Source organism: Salvelinus alpinus, chromosome 22 (assembly GCF_045679555.1).
Source record: "Salvelinus alpinus chromosome 22, SLU_Salpinus.1, whole genome shotgun sequence".
Classification (NCBI taxonomy): domain Eukaryota; kingdom Metazoa; phylum Chordata; class Actinopteri; order Salmoniformes; family Salmonidae; genus Salvelinus; species Salvelinus alpinus.
In genome coordinates this window covers 10485039-10509575 of record NC_092107.1, presented here as the reverse complement: position 1 = coordinate 10509575, position 24537 = coordinate 10485039, and the positions used below count along the sequence as shown (strand labels likewise).

Sequence of the window (24537 nt, the reverse complement as noted above, 5' to 3'; positions counted from 1 at the left end):
CACGTCTATAGGCGGCTGAGTTGGTGAACGAATGCAACTAACTGACATGGTAATGTAGTCACTTTCCCTGTGAGGATTTACACACTCTCTATCCCATCAGGTATAAGCCAGTGAGGGACGATGAGGATGGTACTAAGGATGCGGTGGGAGGTAAGAGGGGCCGGGCACAGACCGCCCCCACCAAGACCTCGCCCCGCAACGCTAAGAAACAGGACGAGCTGTGGCACGGTAGGAACCACCACCACTCCTTCTGGGCCTAGACTGTTGGGGTGGGTGTCTGTGTTGTCTACTGGCCTGGAGACTGAGAAGGACCAGTTCTGCTCGTTTATTTTGTAGTGGAAATCTAATGTACTATTTAGAGTGGGGAGGAAGTACATTTTTTAAACTGCGTTGTTGGTTAGGGGCTCGTAAGTAAGCATTTCACTGTAAGGTCTGTTTTCGGATGTATTCAGCATTTCACTGTATTCGACACACGTGACTATTAAGATTTGATCTGACCTGCTTCTCCTGCTTGAAACAAGTTGTTAATGGACCTTTCGCAAAGCCCCGCCCCACCTTGGTACTGTTACAACCTCTGTCAATGTTTTCAAGAGAAACCCAATTCCCCTTTCAAACCACTGGAGAAACCCCTCACAATGATCTCAAACTGTTTTTAATCGTTTAGTCTCTATTGACGCACCCTTGCGTCAATCTAAGTAACATCATTTAAAAATCTGTCAGTTTAAGCTAGATGTTTTTTGGCATGGGCTGCGTCTCACCACTTCTGTCTGTCGACCTTCTGTATCTGCGGAGGCCGATCTACAGCGGTGCTTGTCAGACCCATGAGCCATCCCAAACATCGGTCTTCTCACAAACATCTGTAGCGGAAAGATGTTCTCCGTTTCCACAAGTGTCATGGAACTTGTCTAATGGTAACCCATACAAATGTATGGAGGTAGTTTTGTGGCAACTAAAGTAAGGGGTTAAATGTTAAAAACCACATTTCCTGAGCTTTCTTATCTCCTAGATATAGGAGAGACACTTCAAAACGTCTTGACAATTTTTTGGGGGGCAATTTATGAATGTTATTCAATGCGTTTCTATGGTCTCTAGTAGTAAAGGCCAGATTAAATATATATATTTTTTTTTATACTTCAAGTGTTACCAAAATTGAATAACTAAATGATCCTTGCTATAACCATTCCATATGTTAGCATAGTAGAACCCACCCCCAACAGCTTAGACTTTTAGAGGTTAATGCACAATGAAATGAGACAGTCTACCCCTTGCTAATCGGGAGACTCTCTGCAATTTTGTGGTCATTACACGGAACCTGTCAAATTAAGTTTGTAGTATGGCTAGCCACCGGATGGCTCTGAATGCACTGTGCGTGCTGTAAAAGTTGGTAACCACTTTTGGTGCTATCAAATCGTTTGCCAATGTCGACAGCAGATGAGCACTATATTTCTAATATAGCAATTTAGCTAGCTAACATGCATTTGGCGAAAACCATTTATATTAACCCTATATGTAACATTGTCTTCAAACACCTGGTAAAGTGTCTGTACGCAATGAAAACATTTTTAAAAAACACTATATATTCAAGAAGAGATCCCCCATAAACACTTTTGGCCCTATATAGTTCTGATCTGTGTAATTACACTGTCGGAGATTGGTGCAAATTCAAATTTATTCACTTCTGCTCCTTGGAATGGTCTCGTACGTTGCTAGCTTGCTTACAATGCAACCACAGTATAATTTTGGATTTGATAAACACTTCCAACAAGCTCTATTTCATGTATCATGTGCCCTGGTGCACAAATATTAGGCAATATTTTTTTATATATCTTTTAACTAGGCAAGTCAGTTCAGAACAAATTCTTATTTACAATGACACCCTTCTCCGGACGAAGCTGGGCCATTGTGAGCCGCCCTATGGGACTCCCAATCACGGCTGTATGTGATACAGCCCGGATTCAAACCAGGCACTATAATGACGCCTCTTGCACTGAGATACAGTGGCTTAGACTGCTGCGCCACTCGGGAGCCCAATTAAACAATATATTTTTTTATACTCTTTTGCCATAGCCATCCATGGCTTCCAAGTGTTTGAAACGTGCGCTTGTCCGAGGTGTCTGACTACGCTTCCTATCCATCAGCATGACAAAAAATCTGGGGCGGGGCTAATCGAATGGGACCTAATCGGACCTTTTTTTTTACCATCAATGAATGTGACCTGAGATGACCTGTTAACACAAACCCACAGATATTGGCTGTGTAATCAATTAATCAAATGTATTTTTTACATCAGCAGTTGTCCCAAAGTGCTTTTGCGCCAACCCCCGGGCCAAAGGGCTTTCAGTCTCAAATGTCAGCCTATTCTCTACACCGTATTACTTTGAAAGTAGTGCACGCCATAGATCTGACCATTCATGTCCTTATCTCATACTAAACATTTTACCATGTCAGTTTAGTTACTACATATCTGGGTCGTATTCATTGGGCACAGAACGTAAGAAAATGACTGAAACAGGAAGGGACTACCTGCCGTTGTTCAAGAAGAAATGCTTGTTTTTGTTGTCCATTACAAACTGTTTTTTTCCTACTGTGCACTAATGAATATGACCCTGACCTGTTTTCTCTCCCCTCCCAGACGGCGTGTGTCCCAGCGTGGCCAGCCCCTTGGAGATGTACCTCATGTCGGAGCCCCCGGAGAGCATCACCTTCGACGACCCGTCTCTGGACGTCAACCTGCTGCTGAGGGTGCTGCACTCCATTAGTAGTTACTGGTTCTACCTGTACGACGTGAGTAGCCTGTCCTATCCTCCCTCCACCCCGCAGATACTGGCTCAAAATTCACTAACTGAACAACATACTGGTCGAATCCCACATGCCACCCTGTAACCTTTTGTAGCGCGCTACTTTTGACCAGGTCCAAGAGTAGTCCACCATGTAGGGAACAAATTGCCATATGGGACACAAGCCTGTAGGTCTGCCTCCAACAGATTCCACTGTCTGTGTCATACTTTATCTACTTAATGCTAAATATGTCTTCATTGTCTTTGTGGGCTTATAGGGGGTCAAACACAGTGTACCATCACTATAACTGTCTGCTAGCTAGACAGCCCTCTTAGTGCACACAGTTGCCCCAAATAAATGTATTTTTTTTGCATTCAAACAATACCTAGCAGCCTGTGTCTGTCTCCCTTTGCGTCAGAGGGGCAGAGGCACTGCGTTGTTGTAGTTCCAGTCGACTGAGGTTGTTGTATTTTCAGAATGCTGTGTCTAAGGAGATCATCCCCACCAGTGAGTTCATCAACAGTAAGCTGACAGCCAAGGCCAACCGACAGCTGCAGGACCCTCTGGTCATCATGACCGGCAACATCCCCACCTGGCTCACAGAGCTTGGCAAGACCTGGTAACTCATCAGACTACTTTCCAGCTCATAAACACCCACTGGTTCAGAACACAAAGAAAGCTGCCTAGCTTTTGAGTACTAGGCATTACTGGCCTAGTATTCAGTAATGCAATGTCATCAAACTGCATCTCTAGACCAGGCTTGGGGACAATTTCAAATCAGGAAGTAAATTCCAATTTTCTCTTATAGGCACAAGATTAACCCCCATATAAGGAACTGTGTGTGTACACACACGCACACACTAGTTTATTAGGTACTACACACCTTCCACGAATATGGATCAAGTCACATGGCTAGCTACAATGCATTCAGAAAGTATTCAGACCCCTTGACTTTTTCCACATTTTGGTAAGTTTTCAGACCCTTTGCTATGAGACTCGAAATTGAGCTCCGGTGTGTCCTGTTTCCGATCTTCCTTGAGATGTTTGTACAACTTGATTTGGAGTGGTAAATTCTATTGATTGGACATGATTTGGAAAGGCACACACCTGTCTATATAAGGTCCCACAGTTGACAGTGCATGTCTGAGCAAAAACCAAGCCATGAGATCGAAGGAATTGTCTGTAGAGCTCCGAGACAGGATTATGTCTAGGCTTAGATCTGGGGAAGTGTTTCAAAATATTTCTACAACATTGAAGGGCCCCGAGAACACTGGCCTCCATCATTCTTAAATGGAAGAAGTTTGGAACCACAAAGACTATTCTTAGAGCTGGCCGGCCGGCCAAACTGAGCAATCGGGAGAATAGCCTAAGTCAGGGAGGGGACCAAGAACCCAGTGGTCACTGACAGCACTTCAGAGTTCCTCTGTGGAGATGGGAGAACCTTCCAGAAGGACAACATCTCTGAAGCACTCCACCAATCAGGCCTTTATGTGTGATTGGCCAGATGGAAGCCACTCCTCAGTGAAACGCACATGACAGCCTGCTTGGAGCCAAAAGGCACCTGAAAGACTGTCAGACCATGAGAATCAAGATTCTCTGTTTTGATGAAACCACGATTCAACTCTTTGACCTGAATGCCAAGCGTAACGTCTGGAGAAAACCTGGCAACATCCCTACGGTGTGAAGCATGGTGGTGGCAGCATCGTGCTATGGGGATGTTTTTCAGCAGCAGGGACTGGGAGACTGGTCAGGATCGAGGGAAAGATGAACGGAGCAAAGTACAGAGAGCTTATTGATGAAAACCTGCTCCAGAGTGCTCAGGACCTCAGACTGGAGTGAAGGTTCACCATCCTACAGGACAGCGACCCTAAGCACACAGCCAAGACAACACAGGAGTGGCTTCGGGACAAGTCTCTGAATGTCCTTGAGTGGCCCAGCCAGAGCCCGGACTTGAACCCGATTGAACATCCCTGGAGATGTAATATTTCAGTTTGTAATTTTTAATACATTTGCTAAAAAAATTAAGCCTTTTTTTGCTTTGTCATTATGGGGTATTGTGTGAAGATTGAAGGGGGGAAACGATTTAATACATTTTAGAATAATGTAACAAAATGTGGGAAAAGTCGAGGTCTGAATACTTTCCGAATGCACTATATGTAAAGAAGGCATCGAGGCTTTCATTTACGGTTCGGTTGAACGTTATAATTGGCAAAACGAGTGACCTAAGCGACTGAGCGTGGTACGATCGTCTGTGCCAGGTGCGCCGATCCAATATCTCAAACTCCCGCACTCCTCTGCTTTTCACACACGTCAGTGTCTAGGGTTTACTGAGAATGTGTGCGACAAACAAAAAACATTGTCAGCGGCATTCCTGTGGGCGAAAACCTGATGCGAGAGGTTGAAGGAGAAGGGAAAGAATCGTGCAAACTAACAGGCGTGCCACGAACAGACCAATAACAGCGCAGAACGACATCTCACAATGCACAACTCGTAGATCCTTGTCACGGATGGGCTATTGCAGCAGACGACCACGCCAGGTTCCACTCCTGTCTGCAAAAAATGAGAAGCGGCTCCAGTGGCCATGCGATCATCAACAACTGGACAATTGAGGAGTGGCGTAACATGACAGCAAGTTCAGTTTTCTTGAGTGGCCTGTGCAGTCCCCTGACCTTAATCCAATTCAGGATGAGATGGAACGGGCTGAGCGCAGCATGAATGTATCGCCATCCAATCTGCTGTAACTGCATGATGCTATCACATCAGCATGGACCAACATCTCTGTAGAACGTTTTACCTTATAGAATGCCCCGCAGAATTCAGGCAGTTTTGGAGGCTATGGGTGGTCCGACCCGGTACTACACTGAATAAAAAATATAACGGCAACATGCAGCAATTTCAGCGTTACAATTCATATAAGGAAATCAGTCAACTGAGAAATGCATTAGGCCCTAATCTATTGATTTCAAATGACTGGGAATACAGATGCAACCATTTTGGGGATTTTTTTTATTTTCAGCTCATGAACATGAGACCAACACTGTTGCGTTGTTAGTTTTTGTTCAGTATAGATGGGTGTACCTAATAAACTGGCAGGTGTGTGTGTGTATATATATGCCTCTCTCATATATCAATATATCAATATGCCTTGCATACTGTTGTTCAGGCTAGTTATCATTGTTTTGGTTTGCAATGGACCCTGTAGTTCCACTCTCCGTACCTCTGATACCTCCTTGGTCCCACCCCCCACACATGCGGTGACCTCACCCATTGAGACCAGCATGTCCAGAGATACAACCTCTCTTATCATCACCCAGTGCCTGGGCTTGCCTCCGCTGTACCCGCGCCCCTCCATACCCCTGTCTGCACATTATGCCCAGAATCTATTCTACCACGCCCATAAATCTGCTCCTTTTATTCTTTGTCCCCAACGCTCTAGGCGACCAGTTTTGATAGCCTTTAGCCGCACCCTCATCCTACTACTCCTCTGTTCCTCGGGTGATGTGGAGGTAAACCCAGGCCCTGCATGTCCCCAGTCACCCTCATTTGTTGACTTCTGTGATCGAAAAAGCCTTGGCCTCATGCATGTCAACATCAGAAGCCTCCTCCCTAAGTTTGCCTTACTCACCGCTTTAGCACACTCTGCCAACCCTGATGTCCTTGCCGTGTCCGAATCCTGGCTTAGGAAGGCCACCAAAAATTCTGAGATTTCCATACCCAACTATAACACTTTCCGTCAAGATAGAACTGCCAAAGGGGGAGGAGTTGCAATCTACTGCAGAGATAGCCTGCAAAGTTCTGTCATACTTTCCAGGTCTATGCCCAAACAGTTCGAACTTCTAATTTTAAAAATGAATCTCTCCAGAAATAAGTCTCTCACTGTTGCCGCCTGCTACCGACCCCCCTCAGCTCCCAGCTGTGCCCTGGACACCATCTGTGAATTGATCGCTCCCCATCTAGCTTCAGAGTTTGTTCTGTTAGGTGACCTAAACTGGGATATGCTTAACACCCCGGCAGTCCTACAATCCAAGCTTGATGCCCTCAATCTCACACAAATCATCAAGGAACCCACCAGGTACAACCCTAAATCCGTAAACATGGGCACCCTAATAGACATTATCCTGACCAACCTGCCCTCCAAATACACCTCTGCTGTCTTCAATCAAGATCTCAGCGATCACTGCCTCATTGCCTGTATCCGCCACGGGTCTGCGGTCAAACGACCACCCCTCATCACTGTCAAACGCTCCCTAAAACACTTCTGCGAGCAGGCCTTTCTAATCGACCTGGCCCGGGTACCCTGGAAGGATATTGACCTCATCCCGTCAGTTGAGGATGCCTGGTCATTCTTTAAATGTTACTTCCTCACCATATTAGACAAGCATGCTCCGTTCAAAAAATGCAGAACCAAGAACAGATATAGCCCTTGGTTCACTCCAGACCTGACTGCCCTCGACCAGCACAAAAACATCCTGTGGCGAACTGCAATAGCATCGAAGAGCCCCCGCGATATGCAACTGTTCAGGGAAGTCAGGAACCAATACACGCAGTCAGTCAGGAAAGCAAAGGCCAGCTTTTTCAAGCAGAAATTTGCATCCTGTAGCTCTAACTCCAAAAAGTTCTGGGATACTGTAAAGTCCATGGAGAACAAGAGCACCTCCTCCCAGCTGCCCACTGCACTGAGGCTAGGTAACACGGTCACCACCGATAAATCCGTGATAATCGAAGACTTCAACAAGCATTTCTCAATGGCTGGCCATGCCTTCCTCCTGGCGACTCCAACCTTGGCCAACAGCCCCGCCCCCCCCCGCTGCTACTCGCCCAAGCCTCCCCAGCTTCTCCTTTACCCAAATCCAGATAGCAGATGTTCTGAAAGAGCTGGAAAACCTGGACCCATACAAATCAGCTGGGCTTGACAATCTGGACCCCCTATTTCTGAAACTGTCCGCCGCCATTGTCGCACCCCCTATCACCAGCCTGTTCAACCTCTCCTTCGTATCATCTGAGATCCCCAAGGATTGGAAAGCTGCCGCGGTCATCCCCCTCTTCAAAGGGGGAGACACCCTGGACCCAAACTGTTACAGACCTATATCCATCCTGCCCTGCCTATCTAAGGTCTTCGAAAGCCAAGTCAACAAACAGATCACTGACCATCTCGAATCCCACCGTACCTTCTCCGCTGTGCAATCCGGTTTCCGAGCCGGTCATGGGTGCACCTCAGCCACGCTCAAGGTACTAAACGATATCATAACCGCCATCGATAAAAGACATTACTGTGCAGCCGTCTTCATCGACCCGGCCAAGGCTTTCGACTCTGTCAATCACCATATTCTTATCGGCAGACTCAGTAGCCTCGGTTTTTCTAATGACTGCCTTGCCTGGTTCACCAACTACTTTGCAGACAGAGTTCAGTGTGTCAAATCGGAGGGCATGTTGTCCGGTCCTCTGGCAGTCTCTATGGGGGTACCACAGGGTTCAATTCTCGGGCCGACTCTTTTCTCTGTATACATCAATGATGTTGCTCTTGCTGCGGGCGATTCCCTGATCCACCTCTACGCAGACGACACCATTCTATATACTTCCGGCCCTTCCTTGGACACTGTGCTATCTAACCTCCAAACGAGCTTCAATGCCATACAACACTCCTTCCGTGGCCTCCAACTGCTCTTAAACGCTAGTAAAACCAAATGCATGCTTTTCAACCGTTCGCTGCCTGCACCCGCACGCCCGACTAGCATCACCACCCTGGACGGTTCCGACCTAGAATATGTGGACATCTATAAGTACCTAGGTGTCTGGCTAGACTGCAAACTCTCCTTCCAGACTCATATCAAACATCTCCAATCCAAAATCAAAGCAAGAATCGGCTTTCTATTCCGCAACAAAGCCTCCTTCACTCACGCCGCCAAACTTACCCTAGTAAAACTGACTATCCTACCGATCCTCGACTTCGGCGATGTCATCTACAAAATAGCTTCCAATACTCTACTCAGCAAACTGGATGCAGTTTATCACAGTGCCATTCGTTTTGTTACTAAAGCACCTTATACGACCCACCACTGCGACCTGTATGCCCTAGTCGGCTGGCCCTCGCTACATGTTCGTCGTCAGACCCACTGGCTCCAGGTCATCTACAAGGCTATGCTAGGTAAAGTGCCGCCTTATCTCAGTTCACTGGTCACGATGGCTACACCCACCCGCAACACGCGCTCCAGCAGGTGTATCTCACTGATCATCCCTAAAGCCAAAACCTAATTTGGACGCCTTTCCTTCCAGTTCTCTGCTGCCTGCGACTGGAACGAATTGCAAAAATCTCTGAAGTTGGAGACTTTTATCTCCCTCAACAACTTTAAAAATCTGCTATCCGAGCAGCTAACCGATCGCTGCAGCTGTACATAGTCCATCTGTAAACTACCCACCCAATTTACCTACCTCACCCCCCATACTGCTTTTATTTATTTACTTTTCTGCTCTTTTGCACACCAGTATCTCTTCTTGCACATGATCATCTGATGATTTATCACTCCAGTGTTAATCTGCTAAATTGTAATTATTCGATTTATTGCCTACCTCATGCCTTTTGCACACATTGTATATAGATTCTCTTTTTTTTCTACCATGTTATTGACTTGTTTATTGTTTACTCCATGTGTAACTCTGTGTTGTCTGTTCACACTGCTATGCTTTATCTTGGCCAGGTCGCAGTTGCAAATGAGAACTTGTTCTCAACTAGCCTACCTGGTTAAATAAAGGTGAAATAAAAAAAATAAAATAAAAAATGTATTTTGACCAACTATTTAATCCACTCTCCCTCCTCCCCAGTCCCTTCTTCTTCCCGTTTGACACACGGCAGATGCTCTTCTATGTAACAGCGTTTGATCGTGACCGGGCCATGCAGCGCCTCCTCGACACCAACCCCGAGATCAACCAATCAGATTCTCAGGACAGCCGCGTGGCGCCCCGCCTCGACAGGAAAAAGGTGTTGAATATGTTAGATGGATGTTGGTGTAATGTCACAATCAGCTCAATGCATGCATTTCAAATTCCTTTCTGGAATAGGTTCAAGTGTAGCCAAGAGGAGTGGATGTCCCCAATTACAATTATCCAGCCAGTTCATCTGCTTTTTGTATCCTGCCGACTCCTGTTTGTCTTGTCACTAACTTTTCCTTTCTGCTCGTCTCCAGCGAACAATAAACCGTGAGGAGCTGCTGAAGCAGGCGGAGTCAGTGATGCAGGACCTCGGCAGCTCCAGAGCCATGCTGGAGATCCAGTATGAGAACGAGGTACAGAATACGCATTCACACCCTCATTACAGAGCACTTCAATCACCTCCAATTTGAGTTTGTCCCTCATAAAAAGTAAGATACCACGTCATTTGGGGGAGTACATTTTGAACATGAGCCTAGACTTATTGGATAGAAGCTCATCTCTCTTCTCTCTTTTCTTTCTCTCCCTACCTCTTCCTTTTCTCTCCTCTTACTCGGTCTCGCTCTCTCCCTTCCCCCCCCTGTCCTTCTGTCAGGTGGGCACAGGGCTGGGTCCCACCCTGGAGTTCTACGCCCTGGTCTCCCAGGAGCTGCAGAGGGCCGACCTTGGGCTGTGGAGGGGTGAGGAGGTCACCCTGTCCAACCCCAAAGGTAACTTTCTACTCCAACCCTCTGGGGAATAGATTTGTCTCTTAATAGGAGCTCCTAAAAATGTTTTAGTAGTGATTTCTGTAACAAATTATCTATCGTACAGAAATTGGATTTATTTTAGATATAAAGGCTCTCCTACAATTTTCCAAGATGCGCCTAGGTGGCAACTGTTTAGTCACATCTTGCTGAGATATGGGCTCCTGAAGAGGACTTGGCTTTGACACCCACATTGTAAAAACTCTTCCTCTCCCTAAATCTCCTCTCTTCTCCACTATCTTGATTTTTCTCTCTCCCAGGAAGCCAAGAAGGGACCAAGTACATGTTCAGCTCCCGAGGGCTGTTTGCCGTTCCCTTCGGCAGGACAACCAAACCGGCGCACATCGCCAAAATCAAGATGAAGTTCCGCTTCCTGGGCAAGCTGATGGCCAAGGCCATAATGGACTTCAGACTGGTAAACCGTACCACTTTGTTGTACCTTGGACCCGTCTCTGTAGTCTCCAATGCTTCTAGACCTTCTATTTAGTCCTTTTGGAGCGGTTTTTACACTTGCATTACTTGACTTAAAACTTCTTATGGCTGCAATCCTGTTAACCTCTCTGGGATAGGGGGGACGCTTGCGTCCCACTTGGCCAAAAGCCAGGGAAAATGCAGAGCGCCAAATTCAAATAAAATTATATAAAGATCAAACTTTCATTAAATCACACATGTAAGATACCAAATTAAAGCTACACTCGTTGTGAATCCAGCCAACATGTCAGATTTCAAAAAGGCTTTTCGGCGAAAGCATAAGATGCTATTATCTGATGATAGCACAACAGTAAACAAAGAGAGTGTAGCATATTTCAACCCTGCAGGCGCAACACAAAACGCAGAAATAAAATATAAATCATGCCTTACCTTTGACGAGCTTCTTTTGTTGGCACTCCAATATGTCCCATAAACATCACAAATGGTCCTTTTGTTCAATTAATTCCGTCCATATATATCTATATATATATCCATATATATCCAAAATGTCCATTTATTTGGCGCGTTTGATCCAGAAAAAAACTGCTTCCAATTTGCGCAACGTCACTACAAAATATCTCAAAAGTTACGCGTTAACTTTGCTAAAACATTTCAAACTACTTTTGTAATACAACTTTAGGTATTTTTAAATGTTAATAATCGATCAAATTGAAGATGGGTCTATCTGTTTTCAATACAGGAGGACAACAAACTAACGCTACTTTTCTAGTCTTGCGCAACTCTCAAACAGTACACATAACGTTACACTGATTCAAGATGGCCGTACTTCTTCATTGCACAAAGGAATAACCTCAACCAATTTCCAAAGACTGGTGACATCCAGTGGAAGCGGTAGGAACTGCAAACAAGTCCCTTGGAAATCTAGTATCCCAATAAACTCATTGAACAGACAGTGACCTCAAAAAGAAAAAAAATCTGAATGGTTAGTCCTCGGGGTTTTGCCTGCTACATAAGTTCTGTTATACTCACAGACATGATTCAAACAGTTTTAGAAACTTCAGAGTTTTCTATCCAAATCTACTAATAATATGCATATCTTATATTCTGGGGATGAGTAGAAGGAAGTTGAAATTGGGCACGCTATTTATCCAAAAGTGAAAATGCTGCCCCCTATCCTAGAGAAGTTTACGGGATCGATATGACAACAGCCAGTGAAAGTGCAGGGCGCCAAATTCAAACAAATCTCATAATTAAAATTCCTCAAACATACATGTGTCTTATACCATTTTAAAGGTAATCTTGTTGTTAAATCCCACCAAAGTGTCTGATTTCAAATAGGCTTTACAGCGAAAGCACCACAAACGATTATGCTAGGTCACCGCAAAATCACAGACAAACACATTCATTTTTCCAGCCAAAGACAGGAGTCACAAAAAGCAGAAATAAATCAAATTAATCACTAACCTTTGATCTTCATCAGATGACACTCATAGGACTTCATGTTACACAATACATATGTTTTGTTCGATAAAGTTAATATTTATATCCAAAAACCTCAGTTTACATTGGCGCCATGTTCAGAAATGCCTCCAACATATCCGGAGAAATTGCAGAGAGCCACGTCAAATAACATAAATACTCATCATAAACTTTGATGAAAGATACATGTTTTACATAGAATTAAAGATACACTTGTTCTTGATGCAACCGCTGTGTCAGATTTCAAAAAGCTTAACGCCAAAATCACAAAATTCAATAATCTGAGAACAGCGTTCAGCCACAAAAGCAAGCCATACAGTTACCCGCCAAATTGTGCAGTCAACAAAACTCATAAAAAGCATTAAAATCTTCACTTACCTTTGCTGATCTTCGTCGGAATGCACTCCCAGGACTCCCACTTCCACAAGAAATGTTCGGTAATGTCCATAATTTATGTCCAAATAGCTATTTTTGTTAGCGTGTTTGGTAAACAACTCCAACGTCAGGAAGCGCGTTCACTAAAAGCTGACAATGTCCAAAAGTTCCGTAACAGTCAGTAGAAACATGTCAAACGATGTATTGAATCAATCTTTAGAATGTTTTTAACATAAATCTTGAATAACGTTCCAACCGGAGAATTACATTGACTTCAGATGAGCGATGGAACAGAGCTCCCTCATGTGAACGTGCATGGTCAGGTCATGGCAGACCTGACTAATTCCCCTCTCATTCGGCCACCCTTCACAGTAGAGGCATCAGACAAGGTTCTACAGGCTGTTGACATCTAGTGGAAGCCGTAGGAAGTGCAAACTCATCCATATCTCGCTGTGAATTCAATAGGATCTTGGTTGAAAATTGACCAGCCTCAGAATTCCCACTTCCTGTTTGGATTTTTTCTCTGGTTTTTGCCTGCCATATGAGTTCTGTTATACTCAGACATCATTCAAACCGTTTTAGAAACTTCAGAGTGTTTTCTATCCAATATGAATAATAATATGCATATATTAACAACTGGGACTGAGGAGCAGGCAGTTTACCTCTGTGCACCTTTCATCTAAGCTACTCAATACCGCCCCTGCAGCCATAAGAAGTTAAGCCCCGTTTGCAGGAATAAAGTTGGGTGATGTAACTCCCCTCTTCTACAGCCCTCATACATGCTTTCACCTTTCAAGCAGAGTTTTACGTTGACCAGAACCTCTGTGGGGAGCCCTCTGCTGACCTAACACCTCTGTCTCCTCTCCACCCCCTCCCAGCTGGACCTGCCCCTGGGGCTGCCCTTCTACAAGTGGATGCTGCGGCACGAGACATCCATCAGCTCCCACGACCTGGTGAACATCGACCCGGGCGTGGCCAAGTCCATCCAGCACCTGGAGGATATCATCCGCCAGAAGAAGAGGCTGGAGCAGGACCTCTCCCAGGTCAGTCCCCGATATACACAACCTCCCCAGACGCAGCTAACCTCAGTCATTACAATTTGTCTTTGGAAATGAGAACTTAGACCTCCGTTAGACCGTCCTTCTCAGAGATGGCGTTCATAGTGGTAGCTATAGTAAGGCTAGATTTACACTTCACTAGACATCCCCTTTGTGACTACTCACCACGCACTGAGCAAAGGGCTTCGCAGTCCGCACATAAGTTCACGCGTATCAGAATTTGCCGCTTTACTCAAGTGTCAGTGACGTTTTGCTAGCCTAACTTCTGAGTTCAACCAGTATGTCCCCCCCGTATCAGATTGCTGATGCTCCTCCATGTTACGTTCCCCATATTAATAAAAGGCCTGTTTCCTCCATGTGTGTCTCCTAGACGAGGGAGACCCTGCAGCAGGCTCTGGAGAGTCTCAACATGAACGGCTGCTCTGTGGAGGACCTGGGCCTGGACTTCACCCTGCCTGGTTTCCCCAACATTGAGCTGAAGAAGGGGGGCAAGGACGTCCCTGTCACCATCTACAACCTGGAGGAGTACCTCAGGGTGGGTAGCTTGCACACACACCTATATGCACGTAGACGTTAGACACACACGCACACAGTGCTCCTACATATAGACTCTCCACACACCACCTGACCGTTGGTCCTTTTCTCTCCACAGCTGGTGGTCTACTGGACGATGAACGAAGGCGTGTCCCGGCAGTTTGAGTCTTTCAGGGAAGGGTTCGAGTCGGTCTTCCCCTTGCATCACTTGCAGTATTTCTACCCTGAAGAGGTGAGTACTGCTTATCGCTAATCCCAAGAAACAACTATTTATTTCGCTGTTCTGTTTGTCTTCAGGGTGTCACATTGCTAACCCCCTCTGTGCTCTCCCATCCGCCTGTAGTTGGATCAGCTGCTTTGTGGCAGCAAGTCTGAGACCTGGGACGTCAAGACCCTGATGGAGTGCTGTCGTCCCGACCACGGCTACACGCATGACAGGTCAGCGACCAGACCTACATTGAGTGTCATGTTTAGGACATGTCAGAGTGCAGTGGTTTGATGTGTTGTCTGTTTCTCTCCACAGTCGTGCCGTTAGGTTCCTGTTTGATGTGCTCAGCAGTTTTGACGCAGAGCAGCAGAGACTCTTCCTGCAGTTTGTCACAGGAAGCCCCAGGCTGCCTGTTGGAGGTGAGTGGTCATGGATACCTACACACACTCACTCACCATACACACTTGAAGAATTTTTGTGCCTCGAAGATACGTGGTCCCGTTCTCTGATTTTGTGGATTGAACAAGCCCATACTTTGGGTGACATGTTTTCTGACTGCGAAGCATTTTAACTGAGGCTGCAGTCATGTTGCGCCCTCATGCACTTAGTAAAGAAATGAACGGGACACCGCTCACCCTACTGGAAACACACACAAATACGCATTAAGACCATAGACCTCAAGGACAGAGAATGGGACGAGGCAAAAGGCATATTAAGTATGTCGACAGACGAATCCAACCATGGCTCAGGTTTGATCTGATTCTGAGCATGCCACCTCTCTCCTCCAGGTTTCCGTAGTCTGAACCCGCCGCTGACCATTGTGCGGAAGACTTTTGAGTCAACGGAGAACCCGGACGACTTCCTGCCGTCGGTTATGACCTGCGTCAACTACCTGAAGCTGCCCGACTACTCCAGCATCGAGATCATGCGCAAGAAACTGTTGATTGCGGCCCGAGAGGGCCAGCAGTCCTTCCACCTGTCCTGATCTCGCGGTCTCTCCCATTCAAAATGCCTTCTACAGCAAACCGACGTAATCATGACTTCCTTCTAGTTTTTTCTTTTTGTAATCACCTACATCAAGGCAAAATGTGTACAGCCTTCTTGTTAGAGAACGCAGCTTGCAGAAATTAAAAAAGGACTTGATATATATTTGCTGCCCCTGTCTCTCCTACAAAGGCGTTACATGACTCGCAGAACAAAAAATAAATAACACTGCGAAAAAATTATATCAGTAGTTGAGTAATGTTTAAAAAGAAAAAAGAAAAAAAATGTGGGTGACATTTTAAATGCATTGCTGTGTGATATTTAAAGGGATGTTTCTTCTCCAGAGTGGTGAATGACATCACTGTGGTGGGGAGGGGAGGTCCATTGAGCAAGCTAGGTTCACTTTAGCTCCAAAGATAATTTGTACAGAAAAATTTGCAGACTTTGCTCATTCTACACATTTGATAGAATAGCTCTTTGTTCTCGTGTCTCCTTTCCCCTTCAGTTTGTCTGTTTGCATTCTGTTCTCGTGTATTATACGGCCCCAATTTGTTGCATTTTGGTTCTGCTTTTCCCCTTCTCGGTGTGTTTTTGCTTATACATTTTTTGGAAAGGAGAGATGCAGTTGGTTGTCTGCGGGTAGTGATAAGAGCGTAGTACCTACTCTTTTCTTTTTTTCCTAAATTGAAATTGTGTTCTGGCCTACAATTACAAAGAGCTTCAGCTCAAACGTTATAAGGGTTATCCAATGTATTGGATAAGTCAACTTTTATTTTTGCCCTCACTTTGATGGAGTAGTAGTGTGTCTCAGCTGGACCCTGAGGGAGTGCCCTCTGGGAAGACTTATTGGCTAGGCCTTGCTCCGAGCCGCCACCCCCAATCCCTGTTGTAGCTGAGCGCACACATTTGGCTGGACTCATTTCATGGCCAGATAGCATTTCATGTTCATTTATGGAATAAGAGTTTATATGCAGTTTCACGCCCGGTTTGAGGTGGATGTCTGCTTTACCTTTTTTAATTTTCAATTTTTTTTTTTCTTGCTGTAGTTTATTTTTTGGCTGCTGGCTTGGAACAAACCGTGGTGTGCACCTGCAGTCTGTGGCCAGGGGAGGGCCCCACTCGATGCTCTCCTGGCCCAATCGTTCATGTGCTGGTTTCTAAGATCTGCAATAATTTACTGCATCAGGTTCATGTTTTTACCTGAACATAAAATAAAGTAACTGTTTGACTCATCTGTGTTGTCTTTATTTAATCCTCCTGTTTTATCCTCCATTCTGTGGTTTTGACTGACAGGTATAATGCTAGAGGTGATCAATGGGAGTAGGAGTTGCTTGATTTAAAAACATACCTGATTATATATTTTATATGAATAGCTGATTATTACAGACCCTACCAATTTAGATGTCATGGTTTATTAAGAGTAGTACTTGAAGGAGTGTTTCTGTGAGTGGTGGACAAAGCCCTTAAAATATCCACTCAGCTGATACTTAAGTAAACGCTGCAAAATTTACTTTTGAAAGGAACGATTCATTCTAAAGAACTCAACACTTTTTTTTTTAGAACCATTGTTAATGTTCTGAGAGGGATATGGAATTGGACACGACAACTGAGATATACAGTGTAGTTTGGTTGCGCTTATTTGCCCTATTTATATATGTAAAAGTGTGTTTTATTACACGTGTGAATTGGAAATGTGCTTTTTTGCTTCTCAACTCTCCCTGAGACACCCTCAGAGTAGGATCACGGCCAGGTAGGTGTCTTGAATGTCCCCTCTGGAGGAATTTGTTTTCCTTTCCTACCCAAGCAGGCTGTTTAACATCTTCCCTTGTAAAAAAAAAGATTGCAGTCAGTGCAGTAATACTGCAGAACACTGTTGTATCACTGAGGGCGGCAGGTAGACTAGTGGTTAGAACGTTGGTACTGTAACCGAAAGGTTGCTGGATCGAATCCCTGAGCTGAAGGTAAAAAATCTGTCGTTCTGCCCCTGAACAAGGCCGTTAACCCACTGTCCCCCGGTAGGCCCTCATTGTCAATAAGAATTTGATCTTAACTGAAAGGTAACAATTAAAATAACTAGGTAGGGTGCAGTATGCTGCAAATACTGAATCTAAAATAAATGTTTACTGCAATTACTCTGACCAAAATACCAATGTTCACTGCAGTTACAAAACTATTTTTTTGATGGGGTAAATGGGTAGTGAGGATTTAAAGATACTGCAAAGGCGTATAGGGTTCACTGCTGTTTCCCCAGTTTCACATGCAGCGCACAACTAACTCAACTCTGCCTTAAGTTTTGCATAATTTCTTACTAAAAGGAAATAATGTAGAAGTACCGCTTGCCGTGCGGTAGTAGAGAGAACAGTATGACTAGGGCGGCTGGAGTCTGACAATTTTTAGGGCCTTCTTCTGACACCGCCTGGTATAGAGGTCCTGGATGGCAGGAAGCTTGGCCCCGGTGATGTACCGGGCCGTTCGCACTACCCTCTGTAGTGCCTTGCGGTCGGGGGCGAGCAGTTGCCATACCAGTCAGTGATGCAACCAGTCCGGATGCTCTCGATGGGGCTGCTGTAGAACCTTTTGACGATCTGAGGACCCATGCCAAATCTTTTCAGTTTCCTGAGGGGGAATAGGTTTTGTCGTGCCCTCTTCCCAACTGTCTTGGTGTGCTTGGACCATGTTAGTTTGTGATGTGGACACCAAGGAACTTGAAGCTCTCAACCTGCTCCACTGCAGCCCCGTCAATGAGAATGGGGGAGTGCTCTGTCTTTTTCCTGTAGTCCACAATCATCTCCTTTGTCTTGATCACATTGAGGGAGAGGTTGTTGTCCTGGCACTACACTGCCAGGTCTCTGACCAACCTATAGGCTGTCTCGTCGGTGATCAGGCCTACCCCTGTTGTGTCATCGGCAAACTTAATGATGGTGTTGGAGTCATGCCTGGCTGTGCATTTATGAGTGAACAGGGAGTACAGGAGGGGACTGAGTATGCACCTCTGAGGGGGGCCCCTGTGTTGAGGATCCAGTTGCAGAGGGAGGTGTTTAGTCCCAGGGTCCTTAGCTTATGTCAAATGATGTCACTGAATTGCCAAAACATACTTTAAAAAATAACCAAACTTTTTCAGATTTTCTAAATGTGTGTCCCTGTTTCTCCTGCCTTCAATTGCACTGTTTTCATGCACATGCATATTGCACACCCCATCTACATCCTACTTAGGCCCAGTGGATATGTATAGTGTGTGAGGGGCAGAGTCCAGTCAGCTAGCAGGTAAGTTGGCTACAGCACAGTACCTGGCTCTCTGTGAGATGAGTAAAGTGGTTGAGCTGACAGATTTACTGGCCTGTGTGAAGACTCATTATGGAAATGGGAGAGTTGGGACTCGGGTGGGCTGAAGGGCTATTAATGACTACCATGCTTTATATCGACCACACCGCATGGTCACATGACATGGCGACGGAGTGACTTTCTGAGCTGCCTGCAAAGACGTTTTACTTACTGAAATGAAGGTCATGAATCATACCAACCTTATGAGATTCAATTCAGGTAGTCATGTAGAGGGAATATTTATTGTACTTCCTAAATGGCACCCTATTCCCTACATAGCACACAACTTTTGACCAGAGCCCATAGGCCACTATAAGTACTAGGAGGGTGCCATTTGGGACACAGCCTTCTAAAACTCCTGATTGAGAGAATGCTCATAACCTGTCTTATATTTATTATGCAAATGTATTTAATTTGATTCTTGTAACTTGCTAAGGTTTTATTACTACTTGAAGATGTTAGAAAACCATTCATAGGCAGAGTTTGGTGGATGAGCATGGTAAGAGGTACAGTAGTTCATGAACTGACCTCTGGCCTCACCTCTGAAGGTGATGGAGAGACACAAGAGTCACAGACATTACAGCTATAATGACTCAAGTGTTCAGGTCCCTAGGGATCGCCATGGAAACTGGTTGCGGAGTAATTGAGAGTATTTGAAGAGGGGGTTTGGATTTTTGCTCTGATTACTTTTTTCTGTACACATTTTTTCTTTTCATTTTTCATACAATACAAAACGTCAACATTCAAAAGACAACATACAGACGAACACAAACATCAACGACATCACACCTGCCCAGATCCACTTGTTCTCACCCCTATCTCCAGTGCCTGCACTGCGTTCCTCTCCGTCGCCCACGCTCTTTCAATATTTAGGTAATGAAGCATATGATTTTTCCATTGCCTTAACGATGGAGGATTGGTTAATTCCCAGTTTTTAAGTATCCGTTTTTTCAGGATAATTAACAAGAGTATCGTTCAACCCGTCGGGTATCTCACTGCACCCTCATATGACGTCTTGAAATATGCAGACAGACGGATTAAAAGTACATTTATATTGTAATACTTCTGACAACTTTCTAACTCCGCCCATAGCTTTTGGACTTTATAGCATTCCCAGAATGCATGGATTATTGAGTCATTGTCAGTTTTACATTTAAAACATGACTGTTGCTGTGCTGTAGAGTTTGTGAATTGTCTCTTGTATAATACTGGATTAAGGGAACATTTTCATTAACTGTCATTTCATTTGTTATGTTCCAACAATCCCTCCATCTTGTGCCAATATTTGTTATTTTTAAGTCTTGGTTCCAGTAGTTAATATTTTTAGTTTCCGTGATGGATTGTAGCTCTGATTCCAATGTAGCGGATGGGGATGTGTTCCCACTTGCACTGCTGAATGTCTCTTATGTGGTGCAGTTTTAGAGCTTTGAAAAACACATACTTTGCAACATTCCAAATGTGAATTGTGACCAGATTTATTTAGCTGAAACTTTGGTGTAAAACTAGTAGAAATGGGCATGCCAGGTCCAAGGAGAGGGTATGAATGATGACACTGTGTGTGTGCGTGCTTCCATGTGCATGTGTGCTCGCAGCTGTGTGTTTGTATGTGTGCGGCTATGTGTGCGTGCGGGAGATAGGGCGAGAGAGAGAGTCGTCGTCTGTCGTCACAATGAATCAGAGCGATGGCGGGAGCTAGCCCCCTCCTTAGTCTCCTCGTCAGCCAATCAGCTCGCTTGCTCAGTCGCAGTGCACACAGCCAGTCTACAGCATCCCTACCAGCCTGCCTCTCACACTCACACACTCTCCATTCAGCTCCCTCATCCACAAACACAGATAGCAGAGCGACCAGCAGCTTACTCACTGAGCCAGAGCTAAGAGGAACAGAGAGCGCAGGGAGGGAGTGACAAATAAGGTTTATACGTACATAAAAGAAGATGAGGATGCCTGTGCCCGCGCAGCGCCCCCTCTACCTCCTCCTGCTTCTGCTGAGTGCCGGGGGTGGGGGTTTCTCCTCCCCCCTTGATCTGGAGCCCCCTGCTCCGGAGGCGGCTGCCCCGGCTGAGGCTGACCCCACCCAGGCCACTCCCCTGCCTGACCCCTGCGAGGGACGGCCTTGTCTCAACGGAGGTGCCTGCTCGGCTCAGCCCTCCGACCCGGAGACAGAGGACACTCTGCCCAACACCTGGGCTTACAGCTGCACCTGCACCTCCGGTTTCACCGGACGCAACTGTGAGGTGAGCCCGACCCACCTGCCTGTACCTGTCTGTCTGTCTGATATTATCCTGCTTGGTTCTATTATATTTGGACTGTTGATATCGATACAACATAATCTGCACTTCTCTTTCTCTCTTCTCCCTTGGAGATGGTTTTTAATGGGAGCATGTGCTCTGAGCGAGATGTGAAGAGAAGTGTTGCGTTGCTGTGGCAACAAGAGTAGAGAGGAGTAGCGGAGTAGGAGACAACCAAGTGTCACAGGCTGAGCAGGAGTATCATTGAGTTGTTCATAGTTAGAGGCATGTGGTTCATCAGCCTGAAAACTGACTGTGTCAATGAAATACATTGAAATACAATATTCAGTGTATTTGTGTGTGTGCGTGTGTGTGTGTGTGTGTTTGGTTCACAAGGATAGTAAAACAAGGAAGATTCTGACACCACTGTTCCACACAAGGAGAAAGTCAATTTTAGGCTTAGGGGTTAAGTTTAGGGTTAGGCTTAGGGGTTAAGTTTAGGGTTAGGCTTAGGGGTTTGGGGTTAGGGTTATGTTAAGGGTAAGGTTTAGCGTTAGGTTTAAGATTAGGGGTTAAGGAAAATAGGATTTTGAATGAGAATCAATTCTTTGGTCCCCACAAGGATAGTAAAACAAACGTGTGTGTGTGTGTGTGTGTGTGTGTGTGTGTGTGTGTGTGTGTGTGTGTGTGTGTGTGTGTGTGTGTGTGTGTGTGTGTGTGTGTGTGTGTGTGTGTGTGTGTGTGTGTGTGTGTGTGTGTGTGTGTGTGTGTGTGTGTGTGTGTGTGTGTGTGTGTGGTGTGTGGCCTACAACTATTGGCATTGACTGGGCCATTTATTCTATTATAGAGAACTGTTATCAATAAATGTGATCTCCTACGATTGACATGGTTGTCATTCAGTAGTTATTGACTTTTCCCAGTGAAAATTAGGTTTTGACACTCATTGAATTTTGTGACGATTCCTTACATCAGCGAGAAAATAACTTGACCAGTTATTCAAACAACTTGACCAGTTATTCAAACAACTTTACCATCTATACCAGTGGTAGAGGTGATGCGCTTGAATAAATGGCACATGTGATGACACATCTAAGTGAATGACCTGAATGGTTGGGCTTTTTTCCTATGGAAAAGTCCATTGTCCTTGCTTCACATACCACTAGTCAGAATGACCTAAATAGCAGAATGTGTTTAGCATTTCAACCCAGTTCTGTGTAGTATTCCTCAAGGAAACCTAGCCTCAGAGTTGACTCAACTATTCACTGCATGTAGTGAATACTGCGGTAGTTACAGTAGCAATAGGATTCAGTCTGTGAGGCCTCTGTCTGACTCATTCTGGTGTAAGAGAGTGCATCCACAAACGACAAACAGCAGCCAGCGTCATTGTATCTCATAACCAAACTACCAAGGTGACTCAGGGACCTTATTACTGTCTCCTTGGCTGTCCTTGTTTCCTACTCCTGGAATAGAAATTGATCAGTTGCCGTTTGTTACTGCCACTCCGCTCCTCCACACCACAGGTCCGCCACTGCCAGCCTATGAGAGCAACTCTTTGGGGAGTAATTGATTTTTCTTTCCCTGTCCCACTCATCCCCATTCTCCATGGCAACTTGAGCAGCAGTCAATAGGGATTCGGTAAGCAACCTGTTTTGTCGGCGGGACACACTGGCTGTTTGCGTCCTTCCTCCGTGCGTCAGACTCACACCACAGATGGAGCTGGGGAGAGAGAGAGAAGGGGAGAGAAAGCGAGAGAGAGAGAGAGAAAATGAGAGAAAGAGAGAGAGAGAGAGAGAGAGGGAGGGGGGGGAGATGGAGAAAGAAAAATGTGAAATAGAAAGCGAGAGAGAGCGAGAGAGATGGAGAAAGAGAGAAAGAGAAAGCGACTGACAATAAGAAACTGTGAGGTAATCAGTCAAACATCCTATCCTAAAGGAATCGTTTGTCCATTTTATCAAATGAGCTCAAGAGTTTAGGAGACTAAATCCGTGCTGCAGTAGGAGAAGAAGGTGAGATTTGATCTCGGAGGATGTGCCATTGTTCGATAGTGTCAGAGTCAGTTATGGGCTTGCGAGTGGCACAGTGGTCTAAGGCACTGCATCTCAGTGCAAGAGGCGTCACTACAGTACCTGGTTTGAATCCAGGCTGTATCACATCCGGCTGTGATTGGGAGTCCCATAGGGCGGCGCACAATTGGCCCAGCATCATCCGGGTTTGGCTGGGGTAGGCAGTCATTGTAAATAAGAATTTGTTCTTAACTGACTTGCCTAGTTAAATATATATATATATTTAAACCATCATGTCTCATCCTGAACTGGTTCAGATGGGAGCTATGGAGAGACTGGGTATCTAATCTAGTTTAATCTAATTAAACCAATCCATTTTCACAAATCAAGCACAGAGGAGCTGTGCTGGGCTGGCCAGGATATGCATACACCATAGTTGCTGGAATCGTACTGGAAAGGACCATGTGAAAATATGATATCCGAGCCAGCACAGTATGGTTCAGGTCGGCCATATAGTGTGAATCAAGTGTACAGTAGTTGTTTGTTTCCCTGAACCTCTACCCACTCTAGTCTGTACCTATAGCTATTACCTGGTCCTATAGGGTTTGCTCCTTGTCGCCAGGTGAGATTTCTCCTGCTTGTGTATCCATAAGTTATTTGCCCATGAGTCTCTAGGGCCATGGCTTATTCATTATTGAAAGGCCGGTTGTGCTCTGATAGATGTGCTAAGATCCTCTACAATCAGGTTGTGTGTTAGTGTCAGGGACTCTGTAGAGTGTATCACTCCCTAAAGACAAGCACACAAGCAGCTCTTATTGGATTGTTCAGCCTTTCAGCATTATGAGACACTGAATAGTGGATTGTTGAGCTGGGTTCACTTAATCTCATTGCCCCAGCATTTTGTGTTTACCATTACAAAGTATACCTCTCTATTAGTATTTTGTGTTTACCATTACAAAGTATACCTCTCTATGAGGTCACTCACTTCCAATGATTCCTAGCGAGGATTTTGTTTGAGCTCTGCACTTTTCTGGAGATTGTGTGGAGGCTTATCATCAATGGAAACTGTTTGAGCTGGTTCCAGTGACAGGTGGCTCTATTTATCCAGAACCACTAGTTAAGGGTGTTGTGTATCACAGCTTTGAACGTTTTCTGAATCTCGAGGTTGAGAGGAGTTTGTGCACCCTACATTCTTAGAAAAAAAGGGTTCCAAAACGGTTCTTTGGCTGTCCAGAAAGGATAACTTTTTTTTGGTTCTAGGTAGAACCCTTTTGGGTTCCATGTAGAACCCTCTGTGGAAAGGGTTTCACATGGAACCCAAAAGGGCTCTACCTGGAACCAAAAAGGGTTCTTCAACGGGTTCTCCTATGGGGACAGCCGAAGAAGAACCTTTTAGGTTATAGATAGCACTTTTTTTTAGCACTCCCCCAACCCTCTCAGCACCAATAACGGCTCCTTGCTGCTCCT

At 45.2% G+C, this 24537-nt stretch overlaps 2 protein-coding genes across 16 annotated transcripts in view; both read left to right on the top strand.

Moving 5' to 3' along the window:
- LOC139549698 (E3 ubiquitin-protein ligase TRIP12) overlaps positions 1 to 16750 on the top strand; it is a 78601-nt gene extending 61851 nt beyond the window's left edge. For all 15 annotated transcript variants that reach the window (XM_071360363.1, XM_071360378.1, XM_071360376.1 and 12 more), the window contains 13 exons: positions 101 to 228; positions 2633 to 2784; positions 3255 to 3397; positions 9598 to 9754; positions 9960 to 10058; positions 10298 to 10412; positions 10709 to 10863; positions 13613 to 13777; positions 14163 to 14327; positions 14445 to 14558; positions 14670 to 14764; positions 14850 to 14953; positions 15323 to 16750. In XM_071360363.1, coding sequence (XP_071216464.1) covers positions 101 to 228; positions 2633 to 2784; positions 3255 to 3397; positions 9598 to 9754; positions 9960 to 10058; positions 10298 to 10412; positions 10709 to 10863; positions 13613 to 13777; positions 14163 to 14327; positions 14445 to 14558; positions 14670 to 14764; positions 14850 to 14953; positions 15323 to 15519 — 1789 coding nt within the window. In that variant the 3' untranslated portion in view covers positions 15520 to 16750. The remainder of the gene's footprint in view (positions 1 to 100; positions 229 to 2632; positions 2785 to 3254; positions 3398 to 9597; positions 9755 to 9959; positions 10059 to 10297; positions 10413 to 10708; positions 10864 to 13612; positions 13778 to 14162; positions 14328 to 14444; positions 14559 to 14669; positions 14765 to 14849; positions 14954 to 15322) is intronic.
- Positions 16751 to 20594: 3844 nt separating this feature from the next.
- The window catches only part of LOC139548979 (delta and Notch-like epidermal growth factor-related receptor), a 73104-nt gene continuing 69161 nt past the window's right edge, over positions 20595 to 24537 (top strand). The window contains exon 1 of the mRNA XM_071358990.1: positions 20595 to 21073. Within this exon, the coding sequence (XP_071215091.1) occupies positions 20774 to 21073 (300 nt within the window). The 5' untranslated portion in view covers positions 20595 to 20773. The remainder of the gene's footprint in view (positions 21074 to 24537) is intronic.